Raw genomic sequence first — 22453 nt, forward strand, 5'->3', positions numbered from 1 at the left:
AAGGAGTTTTACTCACGGTGCTAATGCTAAGATGAAGGGAAAGTTTAAGTCTGTGTCACTTAAAAGAGGAAATGCTGTCTCGGGGGTGGTGTCTCTCTAAAATGCTGTTTCTGTTACAACAATGTCTGTCTCATTTACAAGACCTTTGACAGTCTGATTTTTTGGTGGTTTGAAATGTATGATCCATGATAGTTGTTACTGAGAAGTGTTATAGACACTGCTGACAGATCCAATAAGAAACTGGGTCAGCTGACAAGATATTCCCTGTAACGTTACCTCCCTATAGCACTAACATGTGTGTCCTTCTGTGTGAGGGAGTTTCTGAACATGGGTTGGTGTCAACTCTATAGTTGCATTTGCAGTTACTGAAAAGTCTTTTCTCTCTCCTAAAAACAAGAAAAGAAAAAAAAGAAAAGCATGTTTAAACCACATTTCTCTTTAAATTAGAAAAAAAAAAGTGAAACTATTTAGTATTTAATTTCTCAAAGCTTGGCAGTTTTCCTGTATTGCTCTGTCAGGAACCTTGTCTTTTCATTCAGCTTTATTTCTGATTACAGATTATTCCTTTCTGGATGGGCAGCTGTAGAAACTTGCTTCTTGCATATGCAAATCAATCATGGTAATGTTTATCATAAGGAGATTTTGTGGCAGTGGAAAAGGGGTTGTGGCAACATGTTCTTGATTTCACTTGTATCTTCTACAAATGGAATTGGCTTCCTCACTTCACCTTCAGTGGATTTTTTTTTTTTTTTTTTTCCATTTACCTCTTGGACTAGACACCACTCACTAAGCAAGCTGTTCGATTCACTTACAGATCATGATTTTGGAAGGAGCTGGCAGAATGAGTATCAATTCCAGCAGCAACCTACTCCACCAGCAGCCTTCCTGGACAGACGGATATTCCACATGCAATGGTAGGAGGAATTCGGCGGCTCTGAGCTATGTTTTTTTCTGGGGAGGCATGGGGGAAGGGGCTGCTGCACCTCTAAGCATGCACAAGTATTATTTTTCAGTAATACTAATTTACTGGAGTTTCACTTCTAGTAAGAAAATTTTCCATTTGTTACTTTATTTGTAAACAACTGAACTCGCAACACTAAGTTTCTGAAAGTGATCGGTTTATGGTTCATTTCCATACTGGTTCTTTTTCTTAAAATGAATTTGGTGTTGAAAGTGCCCAAAGCTCCCTCTCTTCAGTCCAGAATTCTTTCTCTCTTACCTTTACCCTTCATGCCTTCTCTGAACCAACATTAGTCTTCAATGCTAATCACCCCTCCGGCTTTCCAGGGGAATAGTCTTTTTGCTCCCTTACTGCATTTGCTTTTTCAGCTCAAATTACTAGATAGCTTTCTAATCAGACTGGCATTAGAGCACTAGATAGCTTGTGACCTGAGAACATTTTTTTTTCTTATTGTTTTCTGATTATATAGCTGTATATATAAAAACATGTTCACATATATTTTCTCTCAATATAAAAATATAGATATAGACATATATTTATATATATAGTGTTTGATATAATTTGTAAATTCTTTTCATCATTCAGTCGACAGGTAAACCTTAAAATCTAAGCAAACACATACTGCAGCTGTCCTTCTAATCTAATGCTGCAACAAAACTTACAATGAAAGTTCCCACTCAAAGAAACTCTTGTTCTTTTTTATGTGTAATTTCTAAATACACAGGAATACATAAGCATGCACTTAATAAACGTGCCGACCTGTCTGCAACAGATTCATGGGGAAAAAGTCCTGGCTGAGTTTCACTTTGCACAGGATTTTGTGAAGGGAAATGGTGGGGTCTATCTTCATGTTTCCAGTGTGAAACTCCTCAGGATTCACTCACGTTTTAGAGGGACAGGAAGCCGAAAGCTCAGACCAGCCTCTACAACCATTCACCACTTTTACCTAGCTAATTTTTCCTCTCACTAAAGGCTCTCCATTTACATTAGGAGTCTAGTGGCCTCTGATATTCCTTTACCCTTCTGAAGTGATAGGAATACAAATCAACTGCCTTTTCAAGGAATACTTGACAGCTCCATCAAACCTTTATTCTCTGACATACCACACTCTTAATCATTTCCACACTCATTCCTCAAATCCTTCAACAGGAGGATGAGAAAAGTCCTGCAAACTCCCTAAGTTACTGACACAGACTTTGTTGGCCAATATTGATAAAGAAAACTAAGTAACTGTGGGGCTTTTGTGTGTTTACCTGGAAACTAGCATTGCTCAGCTGAAGAGACCTGAGGTCTAATGGGATCTGAGGGGGGGTGATTTCCTAAAATGTGCTAGCTCTGTTGCTTGTGGTCTTCTAGCAATATCCACTGTTGTCAGTATTCCTCACAGCTGTGTGGGTAATCTTTTTCTTGGGGAGACTGAGAACAGACCAGTGCCACATCCTGGAGCGGGGCTCCTGTAGAGTTAGGCCACGGCAATCTTTCCTCCTCCTGTAATTCAACCACCTCTGCAATCTCTCATTCCCTCATCCTTAAACTGTTCATGCAGTTGTGAGCATTTTATCACGCCACCATCTCTGCCTGGCACACTCCGTTGTCCTCCTTTCCCAAGGAGTAAATTGCACTGAACTCCTTTTGCCAGCCTTCTGCGAGGGCAGACTAAAGCAGTCCTGCCTTTGCTCTTATCTTATATAATTATCCTATCCCCACATACAATTTTCTTTCATTTGCACAACATAAATTATTGTCATGCAATGACATACAACTGAGAGCAGTTTAAAAGATTGCCAAGAAAAGATTCAGACATCCTAACCAGAAAATTAGGCAGCTTCCGTAACTAAAAATGAGTTTTACTACTGCACTCAGAAATCACCTTACCTGACTACGGAAATAACGTGCATTCATCAGAACGCCAGCTCTATCGTGAAGCTGTGGGCCATACTGATAGGCTTTTACTGTGGAGCAAGATGAGATGCCTTGGCTTTTACCATTCTTTGATTGAATCCCACAATTCATATTCAGTCCTTATTAAGTCCTTATTCAAGAAAATTTCCACATCACATTATGAGAATTTTGCAAGGCTTTTCCATCATTTTCTGATGCACTAAAATTATTTTCCCACACAAGGATCAACATACCTTTCCAACAGTACTTCTGTAAGGTACCTTCCATCAAAGAATTTTGGTGTACTTAACCAACATTAATAAATTAATTCCTACATACTCAGTCTGCCAAGAGAGGTGTAATGTAATGATTCCTAGCTTTTAATTGGAAAACTGAGGAAAAAATAATAACAATACCTTCTCCAGCAATAGCTACTGAGCTAGTGTTAAGGACTGAGAACAGAATCTAGATCTGTGGACTTCCAGGGCATGCAATTTAGCTATAGGCCTTTCTTGTCATCGACATAATCCCGTGGTGCTAGTAGAGACAGTAAATACCTATTTTCTTCTCCAGTGTCCAGCAGCTTCTATGGAACCCAGTGGCACGAAATACACCCGCAGTACTGGACTAAGTTTCAAGTCTGGGAGTGGCTGCAGCATCTCCTTGATACCAACCAACTGGATGCCAACTGCATACCCTTCCAGGAGTTTGATATCAACGGGGAACATCTGTGCAGTATGAGCCTGCAGGAATTCACTCAGGCAGCTGGGACAGCAGGGCAACTGCTTTACAGCAACCTTCAGCACCTAAAATGGAATGGTAAATAGATATTAGGCAGTGATGCATGTACAGTGGTCCGAATTCTGGGATCTTCAGAAGTTGCTTACATTCCCCAGACACCTACCTGGCAGATCTCATTTGCTAGGTTTGCTATACTGCTTATACCTCATTCACTGTATTGGTAAATTGCTTAGATATGACATAAGGCAGGAATCTGAAGGACCATGGGAAAGGGTATGATTCCTGCTTCAAAATTAGTCCCCTGGCTCAGCTGTAGCAGTTGCTGCTTGGAGCTAATACCTTTGATTCTTCTGTGCTCTTTGTCATACATCCTATCTGCCATTTGCTTTCTTGCAGGCCAGTGTGGAAGTGACGTATACCAATCTCATAATGTCATTGTGAAGACAGAACAAACAGGTGAGTAACAGTTGAGTAACTTGTGTTTTGATGGTGACAAAAAGGGGAAACTGTCCATTCCAAGAAAGAGATATCAAAACGGCATTAAATAAAATGGGAAGTGTATCATGCAGAATAAAAGAAGTAACACATATATCAGTCAGTGTCTACTTTTTGAAGTTCCGGGTAGTACAACCATATCTTAGTTTGCATGTGGCCACTTTTCCTGGGATACCTCTGCAGTATCAGCAGTCTATACTGGTGTTCAGAGTTGGAATAGTTTGCAGTGCTCAGCAAGCGCAGCTTTGTAGAAGACTTCATTCTATGCTTCGTTCAGCAGATATCAAAACAAGTATTTTCGCAGTATTCTCAGTTTAAAAAAAAGAGAGAAAAAATATTTTGTTGTGAAGTGCTGTTAATGTTTGAAACATGAGGAAATTTCCAAACAAAACAACTTTGAGAGAAAAGAAATGTTGTATTTCAATTTCTTTACCTGTTTCAATGAAACTGAAATTCAGGTAGTATTTTGATTTCACCAAATCTGCATTTTTCCTGTGGCAGTCTTTTTTTCCAGTGTATTCATAGCTAGATCCCTTTCCTCCCAGGGTTTTGTTTCACCGAGAAAAGAACTTCAGCTCAGTTCAATCCTCCTCTTCAGGCATGATTATTTTCCTCGTTCCTTTGCCAGAGCACCTCCATCCATATCCAAACAGTCTCTATGCCACTAGTTCCAGCCTCTTTGTATGTGAGTGTGCTCATGAGCCACGCTTTAATATCTCCTGGCAGAACGAACACAGATTCGTAGCATGCGATGTCTCCGACAAATGCTACCAGCCTATTTATTGAGCTAACCTGGATGAGCCCAGCCTCTCCAGCCAGGGACAATATTCACCTTCTCCTTGCAGCGGGCAAGCATTGCAATCTGCAGTCAGCTTCTTGCCTGTGCCCACATAATTGCAGGTGATGTGCATGCAGCAGCCTCAATGATTGCCATATAGAAAACTACAGTAATCCTTTAAGTCCTGATTTATGAGGTCTTGGTATAATATTAGTTCCTCCTCCCACTAGAGATACACAGTGCGGTGCAAAGTACCTCAGCTGCATATCCTGGAAAGGTCAAATCCCAGGACTAACTGATGGTTCCCCGAGCTATGCTGAATCGGGAGTGGCGTGGTGGGACTCTGGCAATACCAACCACGGGCAGTGGGAGTGGGTTTAGTTTCTGCATGGGAAGGAGCAGGCGGTGCAGATTGGGGCTGCTGGGGAAGGGACTCCTTGTGAGCCAGCAGGGATGGGGCTGGTGGTTTAGAAGGGAAGCCTGCCTGATCCTAGTAGACCGTTGCAGTTGCAAAGACTTGGGTAGTGAAAAAGGCCAAAACGGGAAGACAAGCTGTCTCCCCATGTTCTAGCTAGGTAAGGCCTGTTTTCAGAGGCAACATTAGGCAGATCAGGTGTCCAAGCAAGCAAAGGGTGTGTGCTATTGTAGGAACGCAAGCTCTGGGTGCCCAAACATGCAGCTATTACTTAGCATGCCTGCTAAATTCCTATGTCATAAGTGGTAACTCAGCCAAACATGATGATTTAGCTATAACTCATTTTCGGTTTTTTTTTATTTCATTCATATGAACATGAAAAAAAATTAAGGAAAACCTAGATTTGAACCTTACATCTCATCCTTTCTGATCTGGATTCAAAAGAAAAAGAGATTTTTAAGGCTTCTGGCCTCAAAAATGCACTGTGAAGAGAGTCATTTCCTAATCAATGTACAGGTCATACTTCTGTTCTGCTTATATTGATCCATCTCACCAGAAGGTCACTAAAATTATTAAAACCTCTTTAATCGTGAAGGTGTTTTTTAGGTTAAGGATGGGGACTTGACGTGCCTGTAATAAAATGGCCCTTCATCTAGGATTAGGCTTTGATGTTTCTCACTATGTGCTTACACATGAAGCTCTGTTTCAGAGGGGACTTTCGAGTTCTATACTACCGAGTTCTATACTCATTATGAGCATCCTCCTGTTTTACTAGATACTTGAGAACACTTTCATCTCTATGGCACCAAAGCACTGTCATAATCACCAGGGGCTGAGACTTCAGGACTGGATTGGGTAGAATTAGAGTTGATCTGGCACAGGCAACCTCCTTCAAGGTCAGGCATAAATGATATATTAGCCAGGAAAAGGAAGGGCCTACTACATTATTTCTAAAAGTCAGTGCTTTGTGTAAGCACATTTGCCTGAGTATGCAAAACCCCATCCATAATTTGAGTGAAAGGAAATAATTTTGTGCATAGCCCCTTCACTTCTTGGTCCCCTTCACAGCTCTTTTTTTGCACATTTCTTATTCCCTCAGTGCTCAATATTCACCACTGTGCTAAGAAATGTTCTTTTAGTGATCTGATTTTCCTTTTGGTCTTTTACCTTCAGATCCATCATTAATGGTGTCCTGGAAAGAAGACAATTACCTGTATGACAGTGGCTATGGTAGCACAGTAGGTAACTAACATCACAATACTTCATCCATTTCTGAGATAGTTCTATTGTTGTCTGAGACTATTACTTTAAATTTCTTCTTTTTAATTCCCAGAGCTATTGGACAGTAAAACATTCTGTCGTGCTCAGATTTCCATGATGACACCTAGTCACCAGCCTCCTGGTAAGGAACTTGTAATTATATTGTTAATTGTTCGTCACTTGTCCCAGAGCTACCGACATATAATAGCCTCTGTGGTCTGCTGTTGTAGGATTGCATCTGAGCCTCCAGTAATTTTAGACCAAGCAATACTGATTCTGACAGCTCTTTTAGCTATCATAATTACAATAGCTTGCTTTAAAGAAATGCTTCTCTCTTCTGTCAAGACAAAAAAGATCAAATAATCTGCAATCTCTACGTATCTTTTGAAGTGACTGAGTCAAAGGAAAAGCTGTTAGTGTCAGCAAGACGAGACGTTCCAGCTCCAGCACACACTTTTCTGTGGCGTAGCTGGTTATAGGCAAACAAGCGCCACGTTCCTCCACAGAACTGGCTGCGTTTCCCTGGTGAACCAGTGGTTCGCGCTGAGTGGGTTGCTAGGTTTGGGGCTGGGTTTGGGGTCGGCCCAGGGCACCCATGGGGCAGGCACCAAGCCCTCTGCCCAGCTGCACCAGCAGAAGGGCTTCCCACCGGAGGCCGCCTGAGCTGACAGCAGGGCATGCACTGCAGGGCATGCACCGCAGGGCATGCACCGCCTGGCTCTTCGCCCCTGCACAGCGCTTCCACGAGGCAGAGGCACAGCCTGCCTGCTCAAGGGCAGGAGAAAGAGCAAACCCATTTGCCATAGTGCCCGGTGAAAGGGCAGTCCGGGCGCACATGTCGGGACGCTCTGTGGGCTGTGTCCCGGGGACTGGCAACAGTGGCAGAGGAGCGAGAGAAAGGCAGTGGGAAAAGAGGAGAGCGGGGACAACAGGGGAGCAAGAAAGGGGGAAAGGAAAGACAGGTCCTTCGTGGGAGGCTGTTAAGCAAAGAGACCCGAGGGAGAAAGCGGTGGAGGTCACAGGAGGATGAGAAAGGAAAGCACGGTCCTGTGGGTGCAGCCCCGCAGGCGCTGTCTCCGCACCGGGGGCAACTCTGCGCCCCTGCACACGGATGGCAGTCACAGCCTCTGTGCCTGCCCGTTCGCCGCATCCCCCGGCCTCCCAGCACAGCCAGACTTGCCAAGGGGCATACAGTTTAGTCTAATGCACTCGGCAATAAATTAAAAAAAAGAGAGAAACCCTGACCAGAAGAAGAAAACCACCAAACCTTAAAAAAAACCCAACCAAACACTCTGTTTGCTTTCTCCGCTGCCTCCACCCACTCTCACAAGATGGCTACCAGGATTTTGGAGCTCTCTGACAGCACTGGGGACCTGTCAAGATCCTGGCATAGTGTGTTTACCTGCTGACTGCTGAAGCCTAGAGCTAGGGTGGCATGCCAAGGGCACAGCCTCCTGTAAAAACTAAATTTGTATATCCCGTAAAAAAATGGCTCATTCCTGAATCATATGCAAATACTGTGCAACCTTTTGTCAAAAGTTTTGCAAGACGGCTTTGTTGAAACTGCATCATAACTCTTTTCATCTGTCAGGCCCCAGCCTCCTAACATGGCATGTTTGAAACCGGTCTCCACAAAGGAGCAGAGGCAGAGCAGGAGGCTATTTACACAGCTGAAATCCAGAATAAATCACCAGCTAGCAGAAGGCAACTGAACTTCCAAGAATAAATCGCCAGCTAAGTGGAGCATAACAAACATTTGCAAGCAAATTGTGGGATTTGAAAATGAGAAGGATTTATATAAGAGGGCAAATAAAGGACTGGGTCCTGCTGTCCTCGCCTGGAGTTCCCACAGACTTTTAATAACATCAGGGGAATCATAATCTGAGGAAAGGCAGTGAAATAAGCCTCATTTTACTTTTTCCCCCCAAGCAGAGTGCGGTTCAGGCTAGTTCCTGCTCTTTGAGAGTGAGAAGACAAAATGACTCAGGGTGCGTTTTCTGCTTGGGGGTCAAGGACAATAATTGTCAGTCTCAGAATAGTGGAGGTTAGGCTTATCCTCACTGACCTGTTCAGTTTATGTTTCCAGTTATGTATGAATAAAGCAAGTGTGTGAATAGCTTTGCATCTACCTTTTCACATGCAGTTATTGCAGTTGCTTGTGCAAATCTGACAAGTTTCCATGCAAATGAATATTTCCTGTGAGTCATTTTCCCATGCAAATGCCTGGTTTCCATGAAAAGTATGATAATGGTGCATTCATAGAAGCTGGGAAAACATGCGTGGGACCTTAAGCTTTGCTTTATGGAATTCAGGCACGAAGTATGCTGAAAAGCAACACAGAAGGGGCTCCCTCTCAGGACTATCCCACAGATTTTGCGAGACTTAGAGCAATCAGATGAAAGTTATTCATTAATGACAAGAGTAGAACCAGGCTGCTGTGGTTTGAGGGCAGGAGGGTTGAATGTGCAGACTGTGAGGTAGGTTACAGTCATGAACAGGCGGAACTCTTCTTTTTCTTAATTTCTGAAGAAACACTTGTGCCAGAAACCCTATTCCTCCTCTGGCTGGCTGCAGGTGAGTACCATCAATAAGAAATGTCTTGTTTCTATGGCTCTGAGCCACACAACAATATATGCATGTCCAGCTGCCAAAAACTCCTACCAGTGCAGCCCCGTTCCCCCACCCTGCCCACCTCACCCCCCAGTGCTTTGCCAGTTCATTATGTTTTAGTCAGGTAGGTCTTCTGTGCGTTGGTACCAGTGCATACATTTCACATTAGATCATCTCTTCAGAAACAAATAAGCCCCCAAAGATACATGCTTCTGCAAAGACTAAGACATAATGGGACAATTCAGGATTCCTTTTATAGACGTGATTATCTTATTTTTCTTTCTCTCACACATAACATGAGGTGAGGTATTTGTTAATCAAATTTAGGTTTCAAAAGCCAAATGTTTACCTCTGCATTCATTCTTTATTCATCAATGGTCTCTTTGTGAAGTGTGCTATTTAACATGTGGTACAGAAAACAAAACTCTCCCCCTTCCTCCTCACTTAGATTACCTTCTGAAAAGTGATTATCTTTAAAAGAGATATTCGTTCTTTTTTGTGGTTTTGTTTCTTTCAACCTGCTAGTCAATGGAAAGCCTTTAATCAAATTTACAAATAGACTTCATTTTCCTTCTCTGCAGATTCTTCAGATGTGAAAAAATCACAAGATCATACCCTAAAGTCCCACACCAAGAAGCACAGTAAGTCGACATCCATGTTTATAATGGTTGGTTGATTGAAGGAAAAGAAACACATTAAAAGCAAATCCCCTTCGGGAAGGAAAAGGAAACATTTTGAAAGCAAAACTGGTTAGATCATTATTGTCACTGAATCCTCCAAGGATCTGACTGTTTCTAGTACTGTTTGCTTACGTTATTTTTGACTCAGTATTGTTATACTTTTCAAATTGTTTGTATCAGTGAGGGCTTGTGGGGAAGCAACCAGAAACCAGTTGCCTCTGCCCTACGTTAAGCTGGGCTGGTGGACTGGAGTAAAGGAATGATGGAGACCCAGGATTAAATCAGGAAGATCTGTGCGAGGGCATGGCCATGCTCGTGCTCGTGCCCATGCCTCCCAGGTGCAGCATGCACCAGAGACCCTGCTCAGCATCTCCTTGCAGAACTTCTCACACATGGCGTCATGAGCAAGCACCTGCCCCTCAATCCTTCCACCTCTTCCCCTCTGATATGACAGTCTTTCCTCTCCCCTCCTCTGCTTTTTCTGCTAGTTTTGATTCAACCTGACTCTGAAGACAGGTTACCATAATTATGATTTCTGGACATAGTTCTATTAATGTACTTCACTGTAGATTTTTATGCTGAAAATATCTTGTGTATATCTTTTGCATCCTGTGTCATTCCCTATATTTAGAATAGAAAACCTTAATATTGGTCCTCCACTGCATTTTGTAATGTTTGATTTCATCCTGTTTCAATATGGTCTCCAGATTATCTGTCTCTTCCTGACTCCTCTTCTTACCCTTCTCTGTGACTTTGCCCAACCAGAACTCCTGAACTTTTTATCTGCACACAGATATTTTGTTTCTTTTTTTGTGCGTATATCAAGGTTGCTCATGAAAGGATTAGATAGGACTGGTCCGAAGACAGACCTGTGAAGAACTGAGGTCCCGTGGTTTGTTCAGTTTGGAGAAGAGAAGGCTGAGGGGTGACCTCATCGCAGTCTATAACTTCCTCAAAGTGGGCAGCGAAGGGGGAGGTGCTGATCTCTCTCTGGTGACCAGCAACAGGACATGAGGACATGGAACGAAGCTTCATCAGGGGAAATTCAGATTGGACATTAGGAAAAGGTTCTTCACTGAGAGGGTGGTTGGTCCCTCGAATAGGCTCCTTAGGGAAACACCAAGCCTGTCAGAGTTCAAGCAGCATCTGGACAAAACTCTTAGTCATATGGTTTAGTTTCAGGTAGTTCTGTGAGGAGCAGGGAGTTGGATTTGATGATCCTTACGGTTCCCTTCCAACTTGAGGTATTCTATGATTCTAAGAACTCAGTCACAACCTTGGCATATAGAAAAGGTCACCTTGCCTTCCTGGGCTAATCCTCTACATTTCCAGTTTCTTCAGTACTGCTCTGTATCATGATCTACTGAGTATGTTACTGATGTCCAGATAGACTAGGTCCACCACATTTTGTTGGTTCTAGAAAGCAATTATAATAACAAAGAAAAATATTGGATTAGTTGACTTAAACCTACTTCTACTCATGTTGCACTGTATACTGTTTTCTATTTACGTTCACATCTTTGACTAGCTTGTTTCCTTCTTAATTTGGTCTAAGGTCTTGCATGCTTTTGAAGTCAGACCAAAGGACTGCTATCTTTCTGGCCCACCTTGTCACTGTTTGTTATTCTTCATTCATAAACTGCTACATCTGACTTGGACTTATTTAATCTTTGTTTCTTTTTGACCTGGGCTTTCTAGGGCCATCTCTACAGTAACCATGGGATGGATTTGTGCTTAAACTGGGAGGCCTACCTGTTGAAATCAGAGAGCTGGTTTTGCCTTTTCTAATACCATGGTCAAACTTTTTTATACCCTTTTCACATACAATTTTGGCTAGCCAGTTTTGTCACTATCCCTCTATCCACACTATACTTTCTTACGTCTTTAAGTCTACCTGAGAGACCTGGGACCAAATACTTATTGATGCAGAATGGCATTTCACCTCCATTGCCTTCTGTCTCTTAAATGCATGGAGATTCACACTCCACATTCACATGCATTCATACGCGTGTGCTACTTCACAGTTATCTTGGCTGTTTCACATACTGCACGATAGTATCAGGTTACATGCCATGCTGCAGAAGAATATCAGGAAAAAGGGGCAAATGAGATGAGATGAGACGAAGACTTAAACATGTTATCTTCAGGGCAGAAACAGTGCCAAAGGCAGAAGGAAGCAGTGGGTGGTTTGGACTCTGCTTCCCCTGGTTGCTGGGGCTCCTACCTGCTGCCATGGGGCTCAGGCTGCCGAAGGCTGACGCTCCCCTCCAGCCTCAGTGTAAAGGCTGTCAGTGTTTTTTGCCTATATATCTCTGAGGTGGGGGTCCTGCGCTCCAGGAACTATAGCCTGTCCCTACTGAGTGGTCACCATCTGTAGATGACACACTGTAAGAACATGATATAAAAATGGTAAGCATAGCCCAGAGAGCAGTTTAGATACGCCTTCCTCCTGCCCCTTTCCTCTTTCAGACCCTCGAGGAACTCATCTTTGGGAATTTATTAGAGATATTCTTCTCAATCCTGAGAAAAACCCGGGATTAATCAAGTGGGAAGACCGGTCAGAAGGTGTCTTCAGATTTTTAAAATCCGAAGCTGTGGCTCAGCTCTGGGGAAAGAAGAAAAACAACAGCAGCATGACTTATGAGAAACTCAGCCGGGCTATGAGGTGAGCTGAGATGTTGCTGTAGAAGACTGGGGCACATAAAGAGACTACCTGAATGGAGAATCTGTTTGACTTTTAAAAATGAATAGTCAGCACCACCAGTTGCTTTCTTTGACAGCTGAGTCTCTCCCACTATTTTGGGGATTGTAACATTATGTTCTTCTTTCTTTTCTTTCCCCTCCTGCTCCTGTATGCTATAATATATATACCATACATAACATACATGAGTTATATATATAATATACATTCTGTTACTGTCCACCCAAACAACCAATGTAGGAAGGAAACATGGTTGTAGCAAGCTGAAAGTTCACATGCTACTGAATTGGGAGGGCTTAAAGGGCCCAGTAATGGCCAGAGACCTTGTTATTTCCAGCAGTGTTCAGAAACTAGATGTAGCCCCCACCCATTATCTTAAAATAGATTTACAAATTCTATGTGAGGATTTTTTCTGCTCTTTGCTTTAACATTTTGAGCACTTTTTCCATAACCTATTAAAGTTCAAAATGTATTTTTAAATGGAAGCTGAGATTCTTTCCTGGTCTGATTTCAGATCCTGGCTTATCTGGAAATAAACCCCCATGAAATCTCATAAGAGTGTGTGATAAATATGGCAATATGTTATGACCTGAAATATGGTGAAATTCAAACTCAGAAGATAATTAATATAAAGTAAAAAGAAGACATCAATTTTTTTCTCCTCTTTCAGTTATAATAATCTTAGGTATTATATATATAACTCAACAGAAAATAAAGAGTTTTCAGCTAGCTGAGGGATTGCCTAGTTGGCAGTGGCCTTTTAGGACCATAGGTTAATTTAATCTTAAATCTTTTTCTATGTTTTTATTTTAACAGATACTATTATAAAAGAGAAATCCTGGAGCGTGTGGATGGTCGGAGATTAGTATATAAATTTGGAAAGAATGCTCGTGGCTGGAGAGAAAATGAGAATTAAATATGTCAAGAAATAACATTTAAAACACCTGGATGTAAATATTCAAAGACTATTTTCCTATATTTATGTACCAAACTGGGGTGAAAAACCAATTCTACTTCTGTCGGGAAGAAGGAACATTATGTTATTGGTGTTAAAATTATTTTATTTGAAGTATGTCCTGTATGGGGAAAAAATGTACACAGTTTTCTGTGATATAAGATAACATTATAGAGTTATGATTATTTGTCCCTTCTTGTGAAGTTTTTATCTTTTTTTTAAATCATACAGGCATAATGTGATTTATGAGTCATGCAAAGAAAGGGAAGGAGCGAAATACTAGGGCATTTAGGGAGTATGATAATCCACTTTGGAAGGCAACTATAAGTGGAGGAAACAGTAAAGCATCTCTGAGCCAAGTAGTCTTCTTCCATAGTCAGCTGGTTTATAGCTTTCATTGGCCAATATCACTTGTTCCTTCCCTCCTCTGATTTCTGAGTGTTTTAACACTTTGCTGGCTTCCAGTTGCTTTTGTTGAGTCAGACCCTGGGTTCCTCTTCAGATAGCTTATCCCAGCCACAGAGAGCAGTGGCTCTGCAAGGTGGCTGTCAGCATTTATTTGGAGAACCCATACTACCTCCACCACTGGTACCTTCTTTTGTAGGCAGATGTTTAGGACCTGACCTTACCTGGTACTGAGTATCCTCCCTAACCTCCAAAGGGCATTCAGCTCATCCCAGGAAAAGGGCTATTTGTTTTTAACTAACATCTTTGAGGTGAACCACAGGAAGAGAGTCAATCTCAGGGACCAAAAGCTATTGAAGGAAGATGATAGTTTTCTGACTGGGCAAACTTACTAAAAGGCACTGGTTTCCCAGTAGAAATATTAATACTCCTCCCATCCACTTATATTCCTAATTAAAACATTCAAATCCATGCCACATGAAGCAGTGAGGAAGTGGTCAAGCAGAACATATATTAATCCCATGGCACGAGGGAGCAGTCTCCCCAGTTCCTTCTAGTTGTATGGTCCTCCTGGCAGGTCAAGTCTCACTTGGACAGGTACTTTCAAAAAAGTTTTGAGAAATGCAAAGCTCCATTGCATGTAAAATATTAGCTCCCTTTGCTTTTCTCAAGTCTAACTCCATATTGTATTTGTATTTGTCAACTGTGCTTGGGATTCTTAGTTGGAGACAAACCCACCAACATAAAGACACTGAGATTTTGGGGGACATATTCAGATCTGGGTCGGTATTTTGGGCTCATCTCTATGCAGAGGCTGAACGTTCATTGACAGCTTTTTCTTTCTCCAAGTCACAAATACTTCCTGCTGGCACCAAGCACATGCAGAACACGGGGAAATAAAAACTAGAGGAGGCAGCACTTCACCAGGTCACTGAGTACGTGCGATGTGGGAGCTGAGAAACAGGATTTTCTTGGTGATGTTAACAGAGGTGAAACCAAGATCAATTCCAACTCACTTTTTCAGGGATGGGGAATTTAGAAAACAATAATAGGGGCTGAGAAGTCCAGGACAAAAAAAAAAAAAAAAGAAAATTAAGAATGTTAAATCCATTCAATATCCATTTCCTCAGGCGTCCCCTGGATTTGAATCCATATTATCTTGAAATGCAGCAAGGTGCAGCTGGAGGTTGTAGGATATTCCATTTTTTGTTTGTCTTAAAAGGAAATAGAGTTGAAACCAAGAGACAACCGAAGTATCAATATAAAGGGTATCAAAAGTGCTTAGCAACAATTTGTAGGCAAACATGAGAGCCTAACTTGTTATCTACACATGTAGGGCATGTCAAACAAAAACACCACCTCCTACACTGTGTATGCCAGAGCTGTCACCATCAATTACCCATACATGACAATTTTTACTTTTCATAACCTGGGTGGAGAGAGGTTCATCCTATTTACAAATCAAATAATAAGCCTCTGTACTTCAAAGTCATTTTTGTCTCTCAGTCTCTCTCTTTTTTTTTTTTAACTGACTGTGCTAGCCTTGCTTGCTTTTGCGCAACTCAATAATTTCCTTTTTTTAGCTTAATTAGCTACATTCCACTTCCTTTACCATCATTTTGTAGTTCATACAAAAAGAACCAGGCCACCAGACAAGGAGAGCACCTTCACTTTGCTCCAAAGACGGTTTCTTCCCCACCCCACAGTTATTTGCAGCCCTTTGCTCCATGCTCTTCACCCTCCCCCTTCCCCCTCTTCCCCCAATCCACACCTTGGATGATAATCTGAAATCAGTGGTACCATCACAAATACGCAATACTGTTGTACTTTATCTCAGGTTAACCTACATCTTACAGCAACTGATTGGAATACCTTAACAAAGCTGCTTTCTACCAGATCTCTTACCAAACTTCTTGGGAGATAAAACAAACTCGTGATATACACGTGTCACCACTTGGTTACCGAGCAGCAGCTAAACCTGCTTTTAAAGGTTTTGAAAGATAAAGCTTTATTTAGAAGCATACTGTATAAATCTAGAGAGTGATTTACACTGGGGTGCAGTATAAATGCCAGTCTTCCACTGTCATGTCTTTCAGCACGTGGAAATCGTGCAAGTTTCTATTCCCACTCTGCAGAACTTTTCAGACTAGGTACTTGTCATTCAGCATTACAATAGCACAAAGTTGGAATAGAAGCCAGTCAACATTTACTCTGTTTTACAAATATATTCACCTTTGCCTAAGACAAACACAAAGGACTGTTTAAAACTACAGTTCTTGCCAAGGACAGATGCAACCAACCAAAGGGAGTCTTTTTACCAGACCAAAGCAAATGGAGGAAATGAAGACATGAATGTTTATATAAATTACTATTTAAACAAAAAGCATTTCTGATTGCTCTTTTATTTTATATTTCAGAGGCTGAGCAATCATATTTTTAGATGTATCCTTTAAGTTAGCAGCTGCTGAACTGGTAGCACCATGTGTATAGATTTTTATTGTACCATAATTTTTCATATGTATAAAGCTCTAGATAGGAAAGTATATTATATTTATATAGTTACATGCAAATCACAATGTCAAAGGTGTTGGCATGAGCATTCTCAAACTGTATTTTCTGCACAAAATTAGAGCAACATACTCTAAAAACATCCTGAGAAACTGTATGTAGGCTGGTGAACTACAGAGACATTAAAATGTTTTGTTACATTTTCATCTTTCTGCAGCACATTGCATAATTCTTGCTTGCTTCTCACAGCATCATCTTCAATGTATACATGTGGGAAAAAATCCACATCAGATGTTTCACTATTGCCATTGTAAATGTCAGCTTGGAGACTATGTATCACAAAATGGTTCTAAAGACTGCTTCTATTTTTGTGGATATGATATAAATTCAAATAAAACACTCATGAAAGACATTTTCTGATGAATGTTTATCTCTTTATGTCTCGGAAGTGACCAATATGAATTCTTTCAGTATTGGAGAATATTTCAACATTGGCAGAAGGACTGATGTAACTACCACAAAATCCAATAGCTTAAATTTACTAATATGCTGAATAGCCCATCTGTTGTGAAGATACTGAATTTCCAAACCTAATTTATGTCTCACAGGCCTCACTGGAATACTCAATTATGTTGACACACCTAGATTGCCTATCTTGTTCAGCTGCTAAACTTTACAAAGGTCTTACTTCAGCACTGATTTAACTTCAAGGTATTTTGAAGCATGTGCAAGGGCTAGGCTGATTAAGGATGCCGTTACTCACACTCAGCATTTCCTTTACTGAATCAAAGCAGCTAAAACTATGAAATCCTGTCCTTCATGTTATTTTCCTATCTAAGCGGTGGCTACAAAAACACCCAATGAACAAAGAGTACATCTCTCCTGATTTGGTCTGCAGCTTGAGGAAAATAGTGGAAACCCCTATAATTAAGAGAAAGTCAAAGTAGGCCCGTAAGGCATTTACACTCTGTGGGGAACTGTAGCCGTATCAGTATGGTGTGAGGGTGCAGTGCATGAGACCTGCAGTGAGCTAACCCATAGCCCCTGCCGCTGCCTCGCGGGGTATCCCGAACTGGTCAGCAGCATGGGGCACCACGGTGATGCAGTGTGGCATGCCTGCTGCGGCCACCCACGCTTGTCGCTGTGCCAGCACGTCTGGAGTTGGGCTTGAATCTCAAACTGGGAGCTTCACTGCAAGGGGACAAATCACACCATCGTGCTCTATAATCTGCAAACGTGCTTAATTTTGAGCAAGCGATTCCACTGCATTTGAAATTATGTATATGGAGGATGGTGGCTCTAAAAGTGTTCAGTCTATATTGAATCAGCCTATATTCGAACCCAGAATTTCAAGGGGCTCCAACATTATGTCCACCTAAGTAGGAGAGTATGTTTGAATTTTAAACACAGGTACAACCCCCATGTTTAGCATGCAAAACCAGGCCAGTGCCCCAAAAGGGCTGTCATAGTTTGAGAACTTGGGAGTTCCAAGACAGGTTTCAAAAGGAATTGAAAGCAGATTTCAAGCAAGTTCAGACTGAATTTTAAGTAAGTACACTGCTGGTTTTCCAGTAAATGGTCAGTCCTTTTGTTTCAAGCAAGCTGAGGCCAATATTTGAGACAAAGACAAATGAGAATATTGTTTGGAAACATGCAAATAAATGCATACTTAAAAAAAACCCCAAAACTCTTCTTTGGTTGTGACTTAAAATCAAGCAAAACTTCAGTTTTCAGCTGCATTCTAAGGCCATATGAAGTAACAATTCAAGGCAAAATTCAGAGTTTGCAAATCCTATGTAAACTAAGTAAGGGGAGTACTGTAAACAGAGTCTAGCAAGCTACATCTAAACCTGATACAAATTTGTGGGCATGTCTGCATTAAGGACAAGTGAGAATTGCTTCAGGTAAGTGAAATCTGGTACTGCAGAAAGATGAGCTATTAAGAGTTACCAATACTGATAGCTTCCAAGAAGTGTAAGTGGGATAATTGTAATAATTTGAAAGATAGATTACCTGTCTGGGTTTTCAGCATTTGCTCCCTTGCTGATGGAGCTTTGCACAGGGCCATTTAAGTCCTGAGCTTTGTGCCAGCCAAGAATTTCCTCTGACAACCACTCTTGCTGCCTTTCCCCAGATATTTAGCTCCTTCAGCCACCTGATTCTGTTTCAACACATGAAAATGTTAGAGAAAATAATAGGGAAAGAAAAAAAAAAAAGCAGGAGAAAGAGACTGAGTAGATGGCCACGTCTTACTGCACCGAACAGTTCTGTGTGGAAATACAAAGGCTATGTGCACAAAAAACTGTCGATGACATCCAAGTAGGTCTATTTATAGTCTTTCCATCAGAGGTTGGTTCCAAAAATTAAAAATAAATTAATGTTAACAAGTCTAATTATAACTGTAAGGACAACAAGAAATTAGAGCAATATACCTATGTGCACTGCATAATCTTGTGAACCTAAAAAAATACTTAATTATGAAAGTAAAATGGCCGAAGCGCTATTTCGGCTGAAGAATTTCCCCCCTCTGTCTTCAGAATGTTGTGATATTCTGCTTTGCTTTCATCTGGTTTTGAATTTTCACTAATAAGATTCAGTCACAACACAGGGAATGAAGAGGGACATGAATGATCTGTAATGTTGTAGCAGGTATTGCAAACCAAATAGGCAAACCATAGCTGCTTCTTCCTAAGCTTTTTGGTTCCTTACTCAACATGTATACTGCTCCTGGGAACAAGGTGCTTTGTGTGAGGCTGGGGATAAATTTAGTCTAAATATGTGATGTCACTAAAATGAAAAGGAAAAATAAAATTATTTTTAAGATTGCAACTGAGGTTCTAATCCATCTGCCCCAATCGGTTACTATACCATGTAGTATTATTTTTCTTGAGGTGAGACTGTTAACTTGAATAGCTAAATCTGGTCTAAAAGGGCTGATTATTTCTGTGAGAAATTTGAAACACACTCAAGTATTTAGATTTTAATTTAGTAACCCTCTATAGTTTCTGCAGGAAAAGCCTAACACCAAGGTATATTTTACAAGAGTATTTTCATCTTCAGAAGCTCTCATTGGCAAATTTTGTTACTGAAAAACAAACAGATTTCCAACATACTAAGAAAATAAACAACACAAAATAAATCAGGAGAGGGGTTTTTTTGCCATTTGATTTTTAACTTTTGAGCTTATGTAGTAAGCTTCCTTTTACCATTTTGTTTCTGCCTTCTACGTTATAGTTGTTGCACCAGCAGTGAATTTGATTTAATGAATGGACTCACCCTTTAAAAAAATATTTTGTATTTTCTGTATCCTATTGAGCAGATGAAGACACAGGGAAATTTTAATTACTGACAACACCTGTTGAATATCTTTCTCTGTAAAGTAGACACATACGTTTGGGACATATGCATGCCACCATACCCTGGATGGGATGTTCCCACAGGAACCAAGTTGACTAAATCTCTTAAAGAAACTGTTACATTAATATGATTTGACTAAAGATCTGTTAAGCAAACCATTCAGCAATGATAATGTAAATTCAAACCTGGTGAGAAGCCCCAAAAGCAGACAGACTGTCAAAGGAAGCTCTGAAATGAGTGCTGGTGACACTTTTCTACTTCTCCAGTGACTCACCTGTTTTTAGATGTTACAAAGACAAACATAAAGTTGTGAGCAACTTTGATGACGAAGCTCGAGACTGTATGAAAATCCCATGCTCACTACGTTGGCATCACTAGCTCAGCGTTCAGCTGCCCCTCACTGGAAAGTTTGTTTCTGTTTGAGGTTTTTCTAGGAGAACCCTATTAAGGAAAATTTCTGGGTAAAATTCAACTGCACCTGGCTGTTGGAATTATATTTTGCTTAAAGTGTAATGGTTCACAGCAGATCTGACATAAGTAATTATATTTTTTTCTATTAAAATTGAAGTAATTAAGGATCTGCCCCATGAATTTTTCATTTTGATGGATCATTGCTGCTACCTTGCTTACCTTCCTTTCTACCACAGGACCTCCACCACATTTCACTGTCATCCCCAATGCATGCCCCTACTGTCTATTTGATGCAGAGTATTTGATCTAAAGTGTTCCTTCGAACGCTAGATGAAAAGTGGGAAAATCTGGACGCAACCTACAAAAATCTCAGCACTGTAAAGTTTTTTGCCTCTCAAATCTTGTTGAGGAACAGGGAGACACAGGCTGTGCCAGAAGTGCTGTTTCTGTTCCTAGAGCTGGCCTCCAAGGCCCGCTCGAGAGCAACACAAAACATGGTTTTACCCCATGCCTCTACAAACAAGATTGCTGCATATGCAATACTTCTTGGCCCTAGGGAAGTAGCAATGCTTCATAAATATTTGTCAACTGGTGTTATACATTTCGTGTATGTCTTGTACTTGATTTTTCATTTGTACCTGAGTCTGCAGTTTTATGCCACTCTAAATGCTGAGATAGATTCTTCTTCCAGTGACTTAGTTGAAAAGTGATTTATTAAGTCAATCAGATCACAAAATGAGATTAGACTATTTATTGCAAATATCACTCATCGTGAAAATCACTTTATTTCCATTGACAGATGCTTCTTGACTGATCCCAGATTTTTACCTAAGTATATGATATGTGCTAGGATTTCCTCATTTCAGGCTATGGGTATTTCAGTAAAGGAGTGGGTGCCTTTTCAAGCAATGATTACAGTATCAGTGACACATCTTGTGAATTTTGCAGAGGAGCCTCCCCCCCTCTCCTCTAAGAGTGGTGAAGAGACCATCATAGCACAAAGATTCTCGGAAAGCCTCCTTCTTCGAACTGAGGGTGTTCAGGGGCTGAACACGACACCTTATAAGCTGCTTTTTAAAGCTCCTTTCTGAATCCTGAAAACTTGGGGCAATAACGTGACCTGCAGTATGGTGTGGCAAGAAGATTATTGTGCTTGACAACTCACTAGGGAAGGCTGCAGGACGGCTCGATTGCAACCTATGGGTGAGGAGAAGCACTGCATTTATTGAGGTTGCAGCCTCTGGAGACCATAGGATTCACTGTGTACAGAGGTTTAGTGCCACTGTACACCCTCATCGCCCAGCCTGCAGGTCCTGCATTTCTCAGATGTGCCGGCCAGATGCAGGCTGAAGATTTTTATTATTCTTGGAGAAGCACCCCAAATGCTATGACTGTGTGTGCTGCAGAAAGGTCAGGAGATTGATGGAACTGTTGAAGCTCCTGGAGGTGATGCTGCCATGAGGATGCTGAGATACAGCCCTCCGCTGGACATCATGAAGTGCTCTGGGAGAGTGGACTGCACCTTCTCCTTCAAGTCTTGCCAGTTTTGCTCACTATTTGTCAGCTCCTGCCTCCGATCTTTTCTCCTATCCCCTTTTCCCAAGTGGGGCAGTTATAACATTGCTGGCTGTACCCACGGAAACTGCTCTTTCCCTGGAAGGGAATGTAAAGAGTTTGTCCGTCAGCCCCCTGATCTTCTGAGTCAGCTCTCATGGGCTAAGACTAAACTAGTCCTTTGGCTGTAGCTCACACGGTTATAGGCTGTGAATTTGCCAAGTTAGGGAAATTTAAAAGTGCAACCCAAATCTGCTACCAGGGCCTCTCTTACTGTCAGTGGAGTTCGGAGAGAATGCAGGCTCACACCACAGGTCTGCTGTTGCCCCATTTCCAGTGGACTATGGTACTTCTCCTCGATACAGTCATCCCACCAAGCCTGTGCCTGAACACTGACAGGAGGAGAAACAACATTCACCACCAAAGACTCACAGACTGCAGTCTTATGCTGTCTAAGATCCCTGTATTTTCAAAGAAAGCTTAAATAGACAGACAATTAATTAAAAAAAAGAGGGGGGGAAATGCCTTGAATTTCATCCTTCTCATGGCAGATACAATCGTAATGCCTCAGGTAATTAGCTTTGCCTGAGATGATGATCACTCATTTTGGGAGTACATAAAATCTATGAGTTGCGATGTGAGGCAACCTGCAAGTCTCCATGCATCCTTCTAGAGTTCCCTCTGTACTCTTATATCTCTCTCTAAATCGTACCTCCTCTCCTGGGGGAAGGCTCACCAGAG

General features: G+C 41.4%; 1 protein-coding gene across 2 annotated transcripts in view; it reads left to right on the forward strand.

The window, feature by feature from the left end:
• The window catches only part of EHF (ETS homologous factor), a 35191-nt gene extending 18395 nt beyond the window's left edge, over window positions 1-16796 (forward strand). For both annotated transcript variants that reach the window (XM_052781848.1, XM_052781849.1), the window contains 8 exons: window positions 815-914; window positions 3416-3661; window positions 3980-4039; window positions 6445-6513; window positions 6605-6673; window positions 9723-9782; window positions 12291-12486; window positions 13339-16796. In XM_052781848.1, coding sequence (XP_052637808.1) covers window positions 818-914; window positions 3416-3661; window positions 3980-4039; window positions 6445-6513; window positions 6605-6673; window positions 9723-9782; window positions 12291-12486; window positions 13339-13438 — 897 coding nt within the window. In that variant the 5' untranslated portion in view covers window positions 815-817 and the 3' untranslated portion in view covers window positions 13439-16796. The remainder of the gene's footprint in view (window positions 1-814; window positions 915-3415; window positions 3662-3979; window positions 4040-6444; window positions 6514-6604; window positions 6674-9722; window positions 9783-12290; window positions 12487-13338) is intronic.
• The last annotated feature ends 5657 nt before the right edge of the window (window positions 16797-22453 follow it).

This window comes from Harpia harpyja, chromosome 3 (assembly GCF_026419915.1).
Source record: "Harpia harpyja isolate bHarHar1 chromosome 3, bHarHar1 primary haplotype, whole genome shotgun sequence".
Lineage (NCBI taxonomy): Eukaryota > Metazoa > Chordata > Aves > Accipitriformes > Accipitridae > Harpia > Harpia harpyja.